We start from the raw sequence: 17,678 nt of genomic DNA, 5'->3' as shown, positions 1-17,678 counted from the left end.
CATGGTGATGAGGAATGGTTAGAACATTGGCTGCATAATATCCATCCAGAAAACTTCGTTGATCTACCAGATGGAGATGAGAACAATGACTCAGGAACTGAGCAAGGCAACGCTTTAAGAGATGCCATCACCCAAGAAATGTGGGTTCAGTATCAGCAACATTTAAACTAGTGATTTACATAGGTTATCATTAATAAGCTTACGTATTAGTGATTTGGCTTGTATGATGAATAAACTTGCATCATAGATTCTAATTAGCGATTTAGCTTGTATCATGAAAAACTTGTAATAAGTAAAAGATTTCTGTCATATTTAACAGCAATGGTTTGAAAAGGGCCTCCAAAGTTACATATGATTGCAAGTGGCTCGCCAAAGTTACGTAGGTTCCTACCTACAATGAGTGCTACAAACAAGAAGTCTTTTCCTAAATATGGTGGGGTCAAGAAGAGTGGAGGTTCTCCGAAAGGTATTGTGTTTAATGTTTCTTCATGCTTTCTTATAAATTTTCTATTATTGATGCTTTCTTGTGAATTCTCTATTGTTTTTGTAGTGAAAAAAAAGGGCAGAGTGGAATCCAGACCGTGAGAAGTCTCTTGTCGATATTCTCCATGAGTATAAAGATAGTGGCTATAGAGGTGACAACGATTGAAACTCTGAAGGATGGAATAGGATGGTGAAGGAATTCCATCTGAGGAACAAGTATATGTCCTACAGAAAAGGCTCAGATTCAAGAGAAAGAAGGTCAACTGAAAAGAAACTACAAGATGCTAAAAGAGGCAAGGAGACAGAGCGGGTCTAGATGGAATGAAAAAAGAAATATGGTTGAAGGAACACCATCTACGTGGAATAACCTCATGGTGGTAAGTTGATTTCTTCAAGCAATTCTATCGATAACCTCATATTTGATGTGGTTTTCTTTGAGTGTGTAATCATTCCCTAAACTAAAGAAATTTTGCAATAACAAGGTAAGCTTTCCTCTATATGATGCCTTGAGGGAGCTTTATGATGGTAGGTTCTGCTGTCATAATATATTACTTGTGATATGATTGTGGTATAAAGACTATTTCTTAGCTATTACTTCCTTGTTATCATGCAGATCATTTGGCGGAATGGACTTACAATTGCACTTCTTTGGAGACATCACAAGATGAACAACCACTTAAACAAATTGTTGATGTAGAAGGAAAAGAAGAATAGTTACTAGATGAAGATGATGATGATGATGCTCAAAGGGATGATGATGCTCAAAGAAGGACCACGGAATGCTTGGATCAAAGGAATGATGGAGAAGATCTGGATGACATTCGCGAGGTAACACCTGCTCAAAAAAGGGGACTATGAAGAACTGCTACTACATCAAGAAACACACAAGAAAAGCAAGAGAAGATGTCTAAGAGGGGTGTAAGGATAGAAGAAATGATGGAGAGATTTCTGGAAAAGAGAGAAGAAGAAACTGCACTCATAATAAAGCAAGCAGAAAAAGAAGCTGCACGTCGAGCCAAGCAAGCAGAAGAAGAAGAAGCTGCATGTCGTGCCAAGGAAGTAAAAGAAGAAGTTGCATGTCTGGACAAAGAAAATGAGGCTGCTAAAAGTAATGATTTCTCTATCAAAAGGTGCATCTCAGTTCTGAACACACTGGAAGTGACCAAGGAAGAAAAGGCAAAAGCATATGCAGTCTTCATCTAGAGCAAAGAAAATAGATAGGCTTTCATTTGTGGTTGTGAAGCAGTTGTGGAATCAACTTTGATTAGGTTAAAAAATGAGATGGTCTAGCAGGTAGAACATTTCTGCTCCCGTGGAACCACTTCCTTCATGTCTGTTCCTTTAAGTAATCATTGAACTCATTGTAAGTTTAGAGACTATGGATAAGTTCTCTAGTATGGCTAGCTGATTGTTGTTAGATTAGTCTTTTTAATTAAAGAGTGTAAGGATCACCGGGGTGTCCGACCCTAGAGGGGGAGGGGGTGAATAGGGTCGCTAATCGCTTTTCTATCCTAGGGCTCAATCTAATTGCATAAGATAAACCTAACACGTCCTACACATGCTAGTTATGACTAAGGTTTATCTATGCTACCCTCTACTTACCCCAAAAGACTTGCAACCTATAGACAATCCTAATCAAACTAACTAGGAAAGTAAAGGTGAGCAAAAAAGAGTAAATGCGGAAACGTAATGCGGTAAGTAAAGCGGTAAGGGAGAGGATATGCAAACTCCCGTGAAGACACCAAGACACACGATTTAACGTGGTTCGGTTAGGACACTAAAGTCCCTCCCTACGTCCACGGCCACTTGCTCACAAAGAACAAGTGGGATGCCGAGTCTCTTCGCTTGATCACCGTCTTGCCACGCCTCCAAGGCTCCCGACAAGCAAAGGCTAAGTGACGCCAAGTCACAAAGACGAGGTCACCGCCACCGTCTATCTCGAAGCGTCACCACGGCACCGTCTTCACTATCTTGGAGCTTTAACACCAAGTAGGGGCCTCCTTCCCCGCACAAAGTGTCGTTGCCACTCCACACCAAGTCGGAGGGTCACACGACGAGTACACAAGTTGCTTGCCGCAGCAAGACTTTCTCTCAAGCTAGTTCTCTCAAGAACTAAGCCTAAACAAGCACTAAGCACTCTCACAAGTGTGCTTAAGCCTATATGATGTACAATGAAGCTCTATGGTGGTTGGAGATGATCTTTAGCTCTTGTATACTTCCTTGAACTCCAGCACACTCAAATGACCCGGCCTTGGGGGTATATATAGGCAGCACAAGCAAATATAGCCGTTGGAGAAAAGCTGCCAGAAATGTGCTTAACACCGGTTAATCCGATGCTCCCCAAATTGCCATCGTCGGTTTAACCGGTGATACTAAACTGCCCACTGAAAACTAGCCGTTACGTGTACGGGCAATCAACCGACGCAATCGACCGATGTATGTAATATTAGCGTCGGTTTAACCGGTGAGTGCAACTGTCCTCTGATCCTTGAAAAACAAACTCTCTGGACAACTGCACCGACGCCATTAACCGGTGCATCATCGGTTCATCCGATGTATGCATTTTTCTTGGTCTGCTTCTGCCATTGCACCGACGTATTCAAACTTCCTATCGTCGGTTCATCCGGTGCCAAACCCTAGCTGAGTGTGTACATGCATGTAGCTGATTGTTGTGGATGTTAAAGGAACTAGCTTTAGGGAACAACAATAGTTGATCTCTATTCAATCTTTTTGCATATCTTCTATGTTATAAGTTCCTGTCATTTACTATGTTGAACACTGAATAGAGTCATTCATTTTGTTAAACTGTGTTCCTGTCATTCACTTTGCTGCAGCTAAGTAAATTAGGCCATGACATGATTTCTTGAACATATGTTGTTACCTAACTATTCAATAAGCTACTAATCAAGCTCGTGATTTAATAAAGTCAAGTGCAACAATATGTTGATTAAACCATATCTCTCTGTGGTTTAACTGTGTGAAGGAAGATGGTGTCAAGGAGGATGAGTAAGGGTGTTGCCTTGGAGTGTACCAAGTTCTTGCATCTCATCCATGCAAAAAAAGTAATTTCATTATTGCGTATGGAGTTTGTTTGTATGATAATTTATTGTTCAAGAACTATTGCTAGGTAATGCCCTCTTTGTGTTGTGAGGCTTGCACAAGCTGTTGAAGTTGAAATTGTTCATGGATTACTACAAATACTGGTAGATTGGCTATCCATCATGCTGGTAGTTCGATGCAAATAATGATTAGCATCAGCAATGTTTACATGTTTGAGATTCAAACCAACTGTTGGTTTGAGATGATATCTGATGTTCAGTATGGTTGCAATTGGAGGCCACCATCTTCAGGGTGATGAAGGCACACTGACTTAGATATTTGTAGTTGTAGGTCAATTGATTTTGGAGTGAGTGAGACAACTCTTTGGCATTCATGATTTTTTGGTGGTATATATATTCTCAATTCTCTATTAGTTTGGTTTCTTTCTTTTCTTTTTTTCTTCGCATGGATTTCTTAGTAGTGGTTGCGCAGGTGGACAACTTTGTGCTGTGCTTATGCTCTGTTTTGCTGTGCTTATGCTCTGTTTTGTTGTGCTGCTTCTGCTCTGTTTGTAATCCAGGTGCATCCGAACGGCTGGACAGCCCATGATTAGAAACAGATCTAGTCTAGGAACAAATCAGACCTAGAAGGAGTGGTTGAGGAGGATCAACTCGATCCTGCCCCTGAACGGTTCCTGGGCTGGATCCGTTCCAAAACAACTGAACGTGGCCTAAAACAGATGGAAACCAAGTCAACGGTGGCAATGCTATGTATCGGACAAGGACAGTGACGACAACAGAAGATTCTAGGAGAGACTGATTTCCTTTTAGTTGTCTTTTAATCAAGTTTTCATCATTTCGTAATTGACTAGGAGTCTTTAGTTCATGTATAAATAGGAGCAGTCAGGTTCTGTAAAGTAGAATCAATCCTCAATACAATTTTTCTTGGCTTTTCACCACAAACACTAAAAGTAGGAGTAACATAGTTTTTCAAGGACTTCTTCAGTGCACAAGGGTGTATCGTCTTGATCTCCGGTTTGCTTGTAAGCAGTTTCGTTTCTATCAGATGTTATAGGCTTTAATTACCGACGCATCGCTGTAGTTTCATCTAATTTATCTACATTTTTTTAGTTCTTTTAAATCTTTCAAGGTTGCATTGCTCCGATCTCTTGTTAGTTTTAATAGATTTCACAAGTTATCAATTTCTATTAAGTTCATGTAAAGTTGCATCGTTCGATCCCTTGCTAGTTCTTTATAGACATCACAACTTATCCGATGACGGTCAAAGATCTATCGGCTTGCATCTGAATAAAGTATCACGATATTTTAGGGCCGATACGCTTTTTGGTTGCCATTTTATCTTCAAATGTATTAATCTTAACTTATGATATAACTAGATCTATCGGCTAGTTCTATTTTATTTATTGCCTTGCTATTGTAACATGTCTCAGTTAAGTCCAATCCTTCCATAGCTATGCTATATTGGTATCATTGGTTAGATTGATTTCTTTATGGAAGAAGATATGCTTTTAGTATTGTTCAGGCACTTTCGGTTGTTTTAGCCGATGAACTTCAAAATATGCATAAGAGAAACATTTGTATTATCTTATTCGGCAGGATAGCTGATGCCATTATGGAACTCTTCGAAATCTCAGCTGATGCATTGCCGATGCATTCCTTGTTATTTACTGATTAAGTTTTATTCCTTTGTCAATTATAGGTAAAATTGATTAGCATACCACGAACCTCGAGATAAGCAAATCATCCAGCTCTTAGCGTGTCTCATTCCGTGAAGATCATCGTCAATTTTGGCCGCAATATTCATTAGCGAACCAAGGTATGATGAGCACCATACCTCACCCTACCGGGTCCTCCGCCTATGTTCACCCACCTGATGTCCATCTATATTGCCTTACATGTTTACTAGCACTCAGGTGCCATGATTTAGGAGGTAAGAGTATCTCCAGCAGTCCCCCAATGATCCTTTCCAAAAGTGGTACTGCTGGAGATGCTCTAACCCGGGTCCTAGGCAGAGTCTGTAGGGGTAGCGAATTGATCGCTAAGAGCCCTAGATTTTCAAGTAACTAAAGTAACTATTATTCACGGAAATCCTTAGGACACCAATTCGCGCTACTATGGAACCAGGGGTGGCAGCTAACTAACTATCCGAATCAATGTGGTATCGTGGGGCGCCCGTGCCATGAGCAATAGTAGGAGTTTGGTAGGCAGTATACAGGGGAGAGCTCACCACGGGTGATGGGAGGAACATGGCATGGTGGAGGACATGAGGAACAAAGTGGGAGAGGGGATGAGCCTTGCAAAGTTTTGCTTCTTTTTATTGTGTGTAGTCAAGAACTTGAAGAAAGTTCCATAAAAAAAGAGCTTGAAGAAAGAAGGAAAGTTCTCGATCATGATAGAATGATTATATTTGTGGATTGTTGACCAATTTATTTTTATTCATGTTGCTTAGGCAACTAAAGTTTCAGAAAATTCCAGTCTATATTCAAAATGCCAAAAAGGAGAGTCATCAACTGTGATTTCATTTGTTGACAGAACAGCATCAACCTTTGGATGAGTCATACAGTGGCAATCAACTTACCAATGTGGAGGACTTCAGCCTTAATCTACATAATCGTTAATAAAGTCCGTCAAACGTTAGCAGACAACTCTCGTAACTTCCCAGTCACCAAGCACCATCCATGCTCTAAGAGTACACAATTTGGCACACACGGGTGTACGTGACTACATGTATGCAATAAGGCCGCACCTCATTGTTCACTGTTAGTAGACACATGTATGCAATGTCTTGCGAAGTTGCTGTCAACACAAATTGTCATTTTGCTCATGCTTGCTGGGCTTCAATAGATCTCATTGTTGGTCATGATGACCCATTTTCCACACTGGATTATCCTGGAGACCAATTAAGAATACCATTCTTTATGGAGTTCATCATTGTGATGAGCTGGTGTATTTGGATGCAGAGAAATGACTTTATTTTCAAAGAAGTACCACCCACTCAAGCTTCATGTGTGCAGCATTTCAAAAAAGAGTTTGCCATAGTTATTCTAAGAGCAAAACCTAGATACAAATCTCAGATGTCTTTATGGCTAGAAGCCCTGGTGTAATTTCTTTCATTTTCTTTTTTTCTTTGTTTCTTAATTCTCTATACGACCATTTGTTTTTCTTTTTAATATATAACTAGGAAAGATGTACGTGCCACAGGCACGTATTTAATTTTTCTTCCATCAAGCAATAATATTATTTATTTTTTTTTCAAAAATAATAAACATATTTTTTCCTTCTATAAAACAATGATGTCAATTAATATCCTTCCAAAACCGTCAAGCAATGATGCCATTTATTTTTCTTCTAAAAATAATACACATATTTCTTTTTCTTCCATAAACAATGATGACAATTATTATCTTTCTAAAAGAAAAAATACGTGAATTATGGGTGAACGCATGTGCAAAGGAAAGTATGTGTATACTAAAGAAAAGTAATACGTTAATACACGTCTTTATTTTCCTTTCATAAATAATGATGTCAATTATTATCCTTCCAGAAGAGAAAATAGCGTGGATTATGGGTCAATTTATATGTAAAGGATAGTATATGTGTGCTAAAGGAAAGTTCATAAAATATAAATTACACGAACTGAATGCCAGCAATGTGATGATTTGATTCACCTCTATCACGATTGGCAAGTACTCCGATGACCATCATGAAGTTATTGCGGAGTTCGGCATCAATGAGTTTGGCACCTATTGTTTGGTCAAAATCCGTTACAATGCGTAGGAATCTAATACGACTTTTAAAAAAATACTATTTACATACCTAATACCCAAATCAATAATAATTCTTAGAAAAATTTAAAATTCAAACTTAGAAATCCATAAGATATATCTCCCTTGTGAAGAAAGGATCAAAAGTACACCTCGGGATCGCAGGGCCGATAGAAGCAACAACCATGATCAAGCCGACTCGTGAACCATGTGGCATCTCAAGGGCATCAACCATGTTCTACTACTACTACTACCAAGAATTTTTGGAGTTGAAAGGAATGCACTTGTAGTATATGTGTGACACATGAATGCTATTACCTGTATATATATATGAACAGGGAGCCACCCGCATCAATGGCAAGTATAAGGATAGAAAACATGGTTGGCTAATCTGTTTTCTTAATTGATGTGACAAATATTGGAAGGTTAACACAAATCCGACCTCCTATCCCTACATAGCCAGCCAATCCCTTGCTAATTTGTTTCCTTAATTGATGAGGCAAATATTGAAAGGATGTCAAACATAAAAGGAAAGATAATCACCTCACAACCAAAAGGAAAGAAATAGAGAGATTTTAGGATGTCGAATGGTATACAAATAATGGAAAATAACAAGTGGGTACAAAGGTGGGTAGGTAAAAGTATTTGGTATAAAAAGTATTAAGATTTTGGTGGAAACATTTTCCTTCTATCAATTTCGTGGGTCTACACCCTCTTTCGTCAAACCTTTAGACTGACAAGTGTAACCTCCGTGAGGGGTACGGTGGGCCTAATTTTGGTGAGAAAGAGTTTTAATTGTTTCAACTTTTATAGTATAGATCAGTAGGGGCTTACCTCTCCTATTTCATAGAAAAAACACGAATTTCTTGAAGGCCTCCAAAGGAGTACTCTTCCCTTTTCTTTAAAATGCTATTTCACTGCAGTCAACAACACTGACATAAGCATGCTATGTTAATCCATGCTTAGTGCGTGATGGTAGCATCATTCACCACCAACTGACTCAGGCCGTACTGCCTGGCTTTCTGGCTGCTACATAAGCAAAAGGCCACCACCCGATTCAAAAGTACAGTAAAAAAAGAACTCAAGCCAAAAAAGAAAAGATAAATAAATCAGTAGACAAAAAAGGTAGTAAATTCATATACTTTCCTTCCAACACGCATGCATCTTTTGCAAACAAGCCCATCAGCTGCATCAATTAACCTTTTGCAACTCTCTGACGCAATACAAAGCCGAAGACAACATAAAGCATACACTGCTCCGAGATCCCCGCTGCTCTCAACGACGCATACGTACACGTACACACATACGTATGCGTACGTATAGGCGACGGAGAAAAATACAAACACGTACGTAGGTACGTACACCGAGTATGTACCGGTACACACACACGCAGGAGCTCTAGCTAGCTCTGTCTCCCACTTGAGGTCTCGAACAGAGCGAGCGAGCACACAGTACACACACGTGTGGCACATACGGCTCTCACGCATGGTGATGCTGATGTGCGTGTGAGCTAGTGGTGCACACCTGCCTGCCGGCGGCCGGTCCCGGGTCGGGCCGCGCCGCGCCGCCGAGTTAGACGGTGTCGAACTCGTCGGCGGCGAGGGACTGGCTCTGCATGCGGCGGAGCTTGAAGGAGGAGAGCCTCTGGGGCCCGTCCTTGGCGGGGGCCTCCTCGAAGCGGATGTAGGTGTAGACCCAGGCGCCGGAGAGCGTGCCGATGACGGGGCCGAGGAAGTAGATCCAGAGGCCCGTGTAGACGTTGCTGGCCACCGCCGGCGCCAGCGTCCTCGCCGGGTTCATCGATCCGCCGGACACAGGCCTGCAAATGCCACCCGTGATCGCCCCGCGCCTTATTATTAGCTTACACGTGAGTTCGTGACTAATCCATGTTTATTTTTAATCTGCCTACAGCTAATCCATGTTTTCCTAGTAGGGTTTCGCTTGCATGCTTCTTGACTAAGAGTTCGTGACTACAGTTCCAAGGTCAGAGCAGAGGATCCAAAAAAAAAATTCGTCTGCTCAAATAAGTCAGTGAGAAGCAGGTTCGTCACGCGCCCTGTCGCAACCAGAGCAGTAGTGTCAGCTCTTGTACAACAATACGGTGCCAATTTGAAGGAGGGAAAAAAACACTGTGGTGGCTGGCTTAGTGGCAACGAACGTCAACAGCATGAAAAGTCGCGTGCTAGCTAGCTAGTTTCCTAAGGACCTAGACAGGCGATTTCTTCAGTGTCACTACTGCTAGCTATTTTGTCGAAAGTCTAGCGTGTTTTAATTCCTCGTGAGAGTACTAAGGTTAGTTAGCTAGTGTGTGGTCAGTGCTAGCTAGCTGATCAGTGACATATTATTCATCGTGTCGTTCATATTTACCCTGCGAAGATTGACGTAATGCAAACCGCGGAACCGACTGCTAACCCGGCCAACTCACCCACCTGCAGCAAACCAAAACCAAAGGGCGTCGAGGTCAGGGCAAGCAGTGAATGAACCGAACCATGATCAGGTGGGGGATTCTCTCCCCCTCCGTTAACCCCTCAAAAAAAAACGAACCATGATAGCAGGGAGAAGGAAGAGCAACAGGGAGAAGAAGAAGAAGAAGAAGAAGAAGAAGAAGAAGAAGAAGAAGAAGAAGAAGAAGAAGAAGAAGAAGGGCAAGATCGAGTCGAGCAAGAGCAGGGAATGAAGGCTATAGCTAGCAGGTAGCTACTCACCGCCCTGGAGTCGGTGGCGACGGCGCAGGTGACGAACATCATGTTGAAGGTGACGACGATCTCGATGACGAGCGCGTGCCAGTGCGGCCCCGTCGGCGTGGTGGTGCCGATCACCGTGATGGGGTGGAGCACCGCCTTGAGCACGAACGCCGCGCACATCGCCCCCGTGAACTGCGCCGCCCAGTAGAACGGCACCTGCGAGCAACAAACAAAGCCACCGCATCAGAACCACACACGCCACCATGAGCCAGCGCGATGCGCAGCGTGCTGCTTATGACGTGACGGGCACCCAGAGCACCAGCACGAGGCGTGCGATGGGCAGGGCGCCACGCCACGCGAGCCGCTAGTTCCGATCCTCGTCTCAGATTATATTCCCCCACGCCCTTTTCGCCGGCGCAGGCACCGTCGTCTTGGCCCACGGCCACGCCGCCGCCGCCGGTCGATCCGCATCCACCTCTCGGCGAGCCCCAACAACCCAACACGTGGATCGAACAGCTAGCCTTCCTCTTCACCGAGTGCCATCGCCATCCTGGCCGGTGGATGGACAGTGGCCACCATATCTTCTTGATGGCCATGCACCGAGAGCCATGGCGGCCGACGACGCTTGGCTATCATCAAGAGGAGCCGCGAGAATGTCAACGCCGGCCCCGCCCCCGGCCGGCACACGGTGGTTAGTTGCCGTTGGCGGAAGCTAATCATCGGAGCTTTCCCTGTAAGCTAGCAGCTTCGCGCCCTAGTCATCATGGGCCAATCGGTAGTTCTATCTCTACGCCAAGTTGCCCAATCATCATCCGTCTCACTCTCACCTGCTCCTTCATTTTTTTTGGAGAAAAAAAAAATGTTCTCTCTGTATTCGACATGGAGTAGTACTCTCTCTACTGTGTACTGTCTGAGCCTCTGAGGTTGTTTTTATCGATCAGCTTGTTGCTGCCAATAATGCATGCAGTGTTCTTGTTTTGGATGCTGCTGCTGCTGCTAGCTGCATCTGCATGCTACCGACCTGACACAGAGGGGTGCTGGTTGCTTATGGGCTGCTTCTTGTATCCAGTTGGCACTTGGCAGATAATTGTTCGGTATCCAATTTGCAAGTTTTTTAAAAAATATATATATCAGCGTTTAAAATTGCCTGCGCCATGTGATCGACATGCAAACTATCTAAAGTCTGTCTCTTTGTAAGTTGTTTTTTTTTCATTTTTCCCCTAGTAACTTTTCGCTTTGCCTAATCCCATACCTGCGACGACGTGGTTGAAATTTTTTGAAAACTTTTTAAAAAAATTATGAAGCACTACCGCGTTCTTGTAGCTATCTTGACATGGCTATGCTAGCCAGGTACACGGCCATGACAACATGTTGTCATTTTTCTTTTGGGAAGAAGACAACATGTTGACAAGTAAGTCCTACTGAACTCCTGTTAAAAAAGGATTGTAAAATAGCGGACCCAACCAATGAGCTGCCGCGAAAAGAAATATGATGCCAGCACGCTAGCAGCAGCTCTTCCGGTAGCAGGACGAACACGAAACAAATAAAATTCGGAGCAGAGGAAACGAACCGGGAGAGCAGAAGGGACGGATGTGTTTTTCAGTTGGTAGCAGACGCACACATACCTGAATCCAGGGGAAATGCCGGAAGCAGGCGAAGGAGAGCGTGACGGCGGGGTTCATGTGCGCGCCGGAGATGTGGCCGGTGGCGTAGATCATGACGGTGACGATGAGCCCGCCGGCCACCGACTGCCCCAGCTGCGAGATGCGCTTGAGGTCCTCGCCGTAGATGGACGCCGCGCCGCAGGTCACGAACACCAGCAGGAACGTCGCCACCACCTCCGAGATCACCTGGCACGCGCGGCGCACATATCGATCAGATCAGTCGCCATGGCTGGTCGGCTGCCGTGCTCGATCTCCTCGCGGCCTGCCGCCGGGTGGAGGGCAGGTGGCCGGAGCAGGGAGTTTAGTCGCGCGGTTACCTTCTTGAGGAGGTGGGGCGGGAAGATGTCGGCGAGGGACTTCTCCGGGTAGTACATGGTGGGGACGGCGGAGCCGCTCTGCACGGTGGAGAGGTCGTGGATCTCGTTCGAGTAGTTCACCCGCGAGTTGGCCCTCGACGCGGTGGAGGCGGCGGCCATGGCCGGTTGATCGATCAGCCTAGCTACCTAGCTACCAAACGAAAGCTAGCCGATCAGCTCGATCGGCCTGCCGGGGAGCAGCAGGCAGCTCGCTCGATCACGCTGCGGGAGGATGGGGAGAGCGAGAGGCTACTAGCTTCTCGATCCACCGGCGGCGCTGGCAGGGGCGGAGGCAGCTTGATGCCTGTGTATTCCCGGGAATACCCAACATTTCTTACATAAAATCAAGTATACTTCAACTTATACACAAATACATTTTTTGAGATAACTTATACACAAATACATATGGTGTTAGGCTTAAATTCTCCCACCAAGCCAGCCCAAAAGGCCCGTCAGCCCACAAATCGATCCCCTAGCCTCCAGTACTCCTCTCTCTCGTGTATCGATCTATCCCTCGGTCTCTCAGCACTCATCGGCTCGGCATCTTTCCCCAACTCGGAAATTGAATCCCAGCCCCAAATCAGCAAATCCTAAGCCCTAGACAACGATTAACCAAGGCACCGAGCGACGGGAGGATTGGAATCGGTCTCCTGCCTCCGTGATGGCAGGGCGCGACGGCGGCGGACGGTTGGCTCGGGGCCTCATGCTTGTGCTTCATAGGCCACAACTCCGCTGAGGGCGTGGGCACGGCGGCTCAGCTTGTCGGTGTCCTGACCCGGCGGTCCGTCACCAACTAGTGAAGATGTTGCGTGATCCCTCTCCCTGGATGGTTAATGCAAGAGGTAACACAGGAACACACGGGTTTATCCTGGTTCCGGCCGCGGGGCCGTACGTCCAGCAAAGGTGTGCGAGCACATTGTACTATCTTGCCCTGGGGTACTTGTAGTAGGGGGTACAAGCGAGGCGAGAGAGGGAGGGAAGCTCCCAAGTCTCTGCTAAATGATTGAGGCAAGTGCCAATATCAGGAGAACGAGCGGGCGAAGCTAAGGAGTTGGTCGTATGAGAGCGTGGAGGCGAGAGGGAGAATGGAGAAGATAGAGCCCGTCTCCCCCTTTTATAGACACAAGGAGGGGCGGTGTACATGTACGGGAGGGGGAAGAAGTTGTCGTTTCTCCCCGAATCGGGGGCGCACAGTGAACAACTACTATAGAAAGTACACTGTGGGGCACTGGAGATCATGGCGCCAAGTGTGCGGTTGTCTTGAGCTTCGTCCTTAGCCTTGCGGAGATCGCGCCGACGTCCTTGCGGCTCCAGTGGGCGTCGTGGTGATTGCTGTGGAGGGTACCGTCCTCCGTGCTCGACGTGGCGGGGCGCCGAGGGTCCTGTGGGCGGGTGTCTTGCTCTGGTCAAGGCCCGGGCCGCGTTCGAGGGTCGCGCCCATGCCGATCGACGGTTCCGCAATAGGAAAAGTACACGGGGTAGTACGGGGAGTTGGCAGCACAGTGGCGGGAGCAGTGCTGGGCATGTTCGCACAGGGCGTCGCAGGTTCCCATAGTGGCGCCATAGTGCTGGGGCTGGTTGAGCAGTGACCGGAGTTGGCGGATGGGATTCTGGTCACAGCCGCTGTGCGGCGTGGCGGCCTGACGCCGCCTGACCACCCACTCCGCGGTGGAGTGGCTGGCATTTATTGCTTTTGTCCGGCGGATGGTGAGCCGGCAGATCGTTAACTCCGTCTGCCGAGGGGTAGCCTCGAGCGAGGCGGAGTTGGCCTGCTCTCCTGAGGGTAGGTCAGTGACCCTCGAGCGACGCGGAGCTGCGGTGCGCTGTCGAGGGTCTCGGCGGGGAGGCCTCGAGCGAAGCGGAGATCGCTCCGCAGGTTCGAGGGGAGTTTTGAATAGGTCATACTGTGGACGTGGGCTACGTATTGGGCCTTTTGAGTCCTTTCCTTTCCTTTGGATCGGAAGGAGACTGCAGGCTTTGGTGGGCCCGATCACTCGACACGTGTTTTGCGTTTTGAAGGTGATTTAGTCCCCTAGTTATGGTGCCCCTAATTATGGTACCCGACACAGTTGGTCGCCGCTAGGGCGGGACCGGGGGAGGTGCTGGGGCAGGCCAGCAGCCCCAGCAACCAGGCCCTCGACCAACAGCGGCAGGTCGCCAAGTGAGAGGAGGCGGCCGACTGCATTTTGCATCCAAGCATTGCTAATGACAACTTGTAGCTTTATTTCCTCGATTAACTATTATTAGTACTGACATATTGCGGATTTTTTTACTGTTCAACTGCTCTTTTTTCGAAAGTGGGAATACCCAACTTTCGAATCCTGGCTCCGCCACTGGGCGCTGGCTACTAGCTCTAGCTGCTGCGTGTGTCCTGCTCTCAGCTCCGCAGCGGGCGGGCGGGTATTTATAGATGGGTGGCGCGAGGGGGAGCCGAGGCCACGAGCGAGAGCCGCGGGGAGGGACGGACGGACGGGGACGGCAGGTGGTGGGCGCTGGGGTCCGGCCGGGACTTTGTGCTTGTGGCTGCGGGGCGAGCGAGCGCGAGGGCCGTGGGGGAGGGGGAGCTCGATCCGGAGCTGGCTGGGAGGTTGACGGGAACCGGCCGGCCGGCCGGGGAGGGTGGGGCGAGCGACGTGGGCGGGCCGGGAGGGGCTCGCGTGCGCGGCGAGGTGAAAACCAACGGAGCCTGACAGGACGCGGTGAGCTGCTGGTGGGTGATGGTACCACTGGCTGGAGGCTTACGTTACTGCCGTGCCGTGCTAGCTGCTGCTCCTGAGTCCTGAGGAGTCGTGGTCGTGCCGAGGAAACTTCAGACTTGTTGGGGCCCGAGAGTTACTACGGCTACTAGCTGATCGACGGCCTGCTGCTGTGCAGGATTGATGACTGACCACGGCGGTTTAACTTTTGACGGTCTTTGGGGGTTGTTGGGCAGGAACCAGTTCCTCTGCAGTTATTGTGTACAGAGACTCGGGTGGCTAATGTGAAACCATCTTCCTTTCAAAAAAAAAAAGTGAAACCATCTGTCAGTGATACAGAGGAGACTTTGTCGTCCGTAGGGCGCAGGGTTTGGACCTGCCATTGCTGTGGGTGGTGAGTTTTGAGTCCCCGTATGAGGATGTCCCGCGGCTAGGAAATATATGACCAACATCTAGATAAACACAAGGACTGATCCTAATTACTATCCTTGTCATAAAAAGTTACTGATTTTCTTACCACATGTCCTGTTAACTTGTTTCCCAAAGAAAATGAAGTGTCCCAGGACTCAGCTTAGTGTCAAATAAGCAGGACCCCCTAAATCTTACACTTTCCTTAACCCAGAGCTCTAGACCGTTGTCCCTTGACCCAGTGGCAGGGGCACGGCTTACGGCAGCAGATTCTTCGGAGAGCACACGTTTGGTGAAACTCTCGTATTTTTAGTCCCGGCCGGCCCTGTTGTCGGACGGCCATTGGATACCGTGAGACAGGCCCTTCTGACTGGCCAAGATCATCGTCAAAAAAACCTTCCCTCTCATCATCAACAAAAAAAAGAAAAAAAATCTTTTCTCTCAGCAGGGGAGTGAGTAGCAACCAGCAGCAGTAGCACCCTAGTGCGTCGCATGAGCATCGCGCCACCCGTGAAACCTGCCAAGCAGACGGCGTGGCTTCCCAAACCATGCATGTACTACAATACAACACGATGGGTTCCACTCCAATTCAGCTATAAAAAACTATGCAGAATTTGGAGCAGTTCGTCGACATGGACACTGGTCGGTGTGAACAACTGAACGCTGATATAGTACAACTGTTTTTTTTTTTGCAAACATTCATGCTACTTTCAGGGCAAAACGAACAGTCGTCTTCTCACTCAGATGCAGCTTTGTCGTTGCCCGGAGACCAAAACAGCATCTGTCCACTGTCCTGGATACCAGTTGCAGCTTCGTTCGTCATGGAGGCGACGCGCGCGCTCGACCGGCGGCGCGCGGCCGACGACGTTGACTTCTCCCGTGACACCGGCGGTACGGCGCCGCCGACGAGGAGGAGGATCGGAAGCGAAAGCCTTTTCAAACCTCTAATATTTTCGACCGGATCCGGGCATCGTCGTCTGACGGCGACCTCGACGTAGACGACGATGTTTCAGGTAGCACTTCGTAGTTCGTACGTACGGGAAGGGGGCACGGTGTACTTACTCCGCAGCACATCACGGCGCGTACGGCTCCGCGAGACTGCGAACCGGCAGTGAAACCGCCTACCATAGTGCTACTGTTACTTTTGGTCTGAACCGATGACCCATTTTCGAGAAGAGAGTCGGAAATGTGAAACCGGTGCGTTAATTTGTCATCTCGAGCAATTACTCGGGGGCTGCTCCATCGCCGGCCGGTCCGCCGGGAGGGCGCAACGAGTGGCTTGCGGCGACGCAAGCAAGCGTGTTGGATCGATATCGTCGTCTTTCCACGCGCGCTTCAATTCCAGAAAGGGATCGCGGGGAGCCATCGGTTATTAGGCTCGTGAGACCCGGTGCTAATTAACCCCGTGGCAAAGCAAAGCACGGGCGGTGTCGCCGGTAACCACTCCACATCCCCCCTAAGGCCGTAACTGGATTGTTCGCCGCCGTCAGGGACAATCAACCACCGGCGGCCGGCCGGCTGCCACGTCACGCCGTTGACGAACGCCGCCGCCGCCGCGCTTCTGCATGCGCGTCCACCATTTGCTTGGTCAGCCTGCGAGGCTGGGTTGGGTTGGGTGGCCAAGGATCGGAGCGCTAGCTGAAGCAACCCGGTAAACCGTCGCGGGGCGCGGCCAGGTTTTTCTCCGCCCCTTTCCGTAGCACTGTAGCAGAGCTGCAGGTACAGGGCCGCGGTCTATGGCACGCAGCGAGCAAGGCTGGCTGGCTGGCTGGCCCGGCCGGTCGCCCGGAGAAAAAGCGAACGAGGGAGACGGACATGGCAATGAAATCAAGCTGCATGCGCCGGCTGACCCAAGCATCGTTCTTCAGAACTGTAAGTAAAGTCTTGCGTGTTTAATTTACTTCAGTTCAGCATCTGCCGCCGGCCTCTCTGACTCTGGGAGAAGGCCAGGGGCAGGCTGCCAGACTCAGAGTGACATCTTCAATTCAGCTAGTATAGTAGGCTTTTACGTCCCCAACAGTTCGTACTGCAGTACCAGTGTGTCCTTTTGGTTTTCTGTTCAATCCCAAGAACCCACTTGCGTCGCATAATTCAGCTCTACGTTTGTACAGGGAGTGCAGTGGCAGTTGGAACATGGGACGCTAGCTATGAGATGTTCAGGTTCATGCATCCCGTTCCTGAGCAGCAGCTTGCTAGCTACGTCCGAATGAAATGATCGGCCCACTTGGGGTGGCCAGTGGCCGGTGGCCATGGCCCTCTTGGCGACGGCAGGCAAAGGGCCGGGGGGCAGGCACCTAAGCTGCCTCTCATGGCGTTACTGCGGTGTACTCCTACATAAAAGTCCATGCTGCAGCTTCCGCGAGTCTACAACTAGTACTGGCATCACTAGTTCACTACAAGCTAGAGTAGTGTGATATATACTGTTGCTTGACCTGTGCTTGCATTCTCATATTGATTGCTTGGAATGGATGCGATCGACGAACGAACCCTAGAACACAGCTTGTTTACCGGTGTGGTGCCAGCGCCAGCCTGGTGATCTGTTCTTCCTACGGGACAACGGATCT

The 17,678-nt window shown here is 47.9% G+C and overlaps 1 protein-coding gene and 1 long non-coding RNA gene across 2 annotated transcripts; one reads left to right on the top strand and one right to left on the bottom strand.

The window, feature by feature from the left end:
- The first annotated feature begins 314 nt into the window (after positions 1-314).
- LOC120668423 lies at positions 315-1,900 on the top strand. The gene is made up of 3 exons (XR_005672435.1): positions 315-466; positions 551-860; positions 1,097-1,900. It is a non-coding gene; the product is annotated as an uncharacterized LOC120668423 (long non-coding RNA).
- A 6,519-nt stretch (positions 1,901-8,419) lies between these two features.
- LOC120669811 (aquaporin NIP2-2) lies at positions 8,420-14,413 on the bottom strand. Its single transcript, XM_039949647.1, has 6 exons — positions 14,356-14,413; positions 11,972-12,292; positions 11,616-11,840; positions 10,012-10,206; positions 9,674-9,735; positions 8,420-9,125 (listed from the first exon to the last, which is right to left on the bottom strand). Exons 2-6 carry the CDS (start codon positions 12,128-12,130, stop codon positions 8,879-8,881), a joined length of 888 nt encoding a protein of 295 aa, XP_039805581.1. The 5' UTR covers positions 12,131-12,292; positions 14,356-14,413; the 3' UTR covers positions 8,420-8,878.
- Positions 14,414-17,678: the final 3,265 nt, after the last annotated feature.

Source organism: Panicum virgatum, chromosome 4N (assembly GCF_016808335.1).
Source record: "Panicum virgatum strain AP13 chromosome 4N, P.virgatum_v5, whole genome shotgun sequence".
NCBI lineage: Eukaryota > Viridiplantae > Streptophyta > Magnoliopsida > Poales > Poaceae > Panicum > Panicum virgatum.
The sequence above is the reverse complement of the archived record's forward strand: the minus strand, read 5'-3'. Positions and strand labels throughout refer to the sequence as shown.

What these genes read in the sequence shown, in the direction of transcription:
- LOC120669811 (XM_039949647.1), bottom strand. Translation starts at nt 12,130, where the DNA reads ATGGCCGCCGCCTCCACCGCGTCGAGGGCCAACTCGCGGGTGAACTAC. An exon ending in CGCCCCACCTCCTCAAGAAG is followed by an intron (nt 11,841 to 11,971) that starts GTAACCGCGCGA and finishes CGCGCGTGCCAG; the next exon opens with GTGATCTCGGAGGTGGTGGC. An exon ending in TCGCCACCGACTCCAGGGCG is followed by an intron (nt 9,736 to 10,011) that starts GTGAGTAGCTAC and finishes GGTTTGCTGCAG; the next exon opens with GTGGGTGAGTTGGCCGGGTT.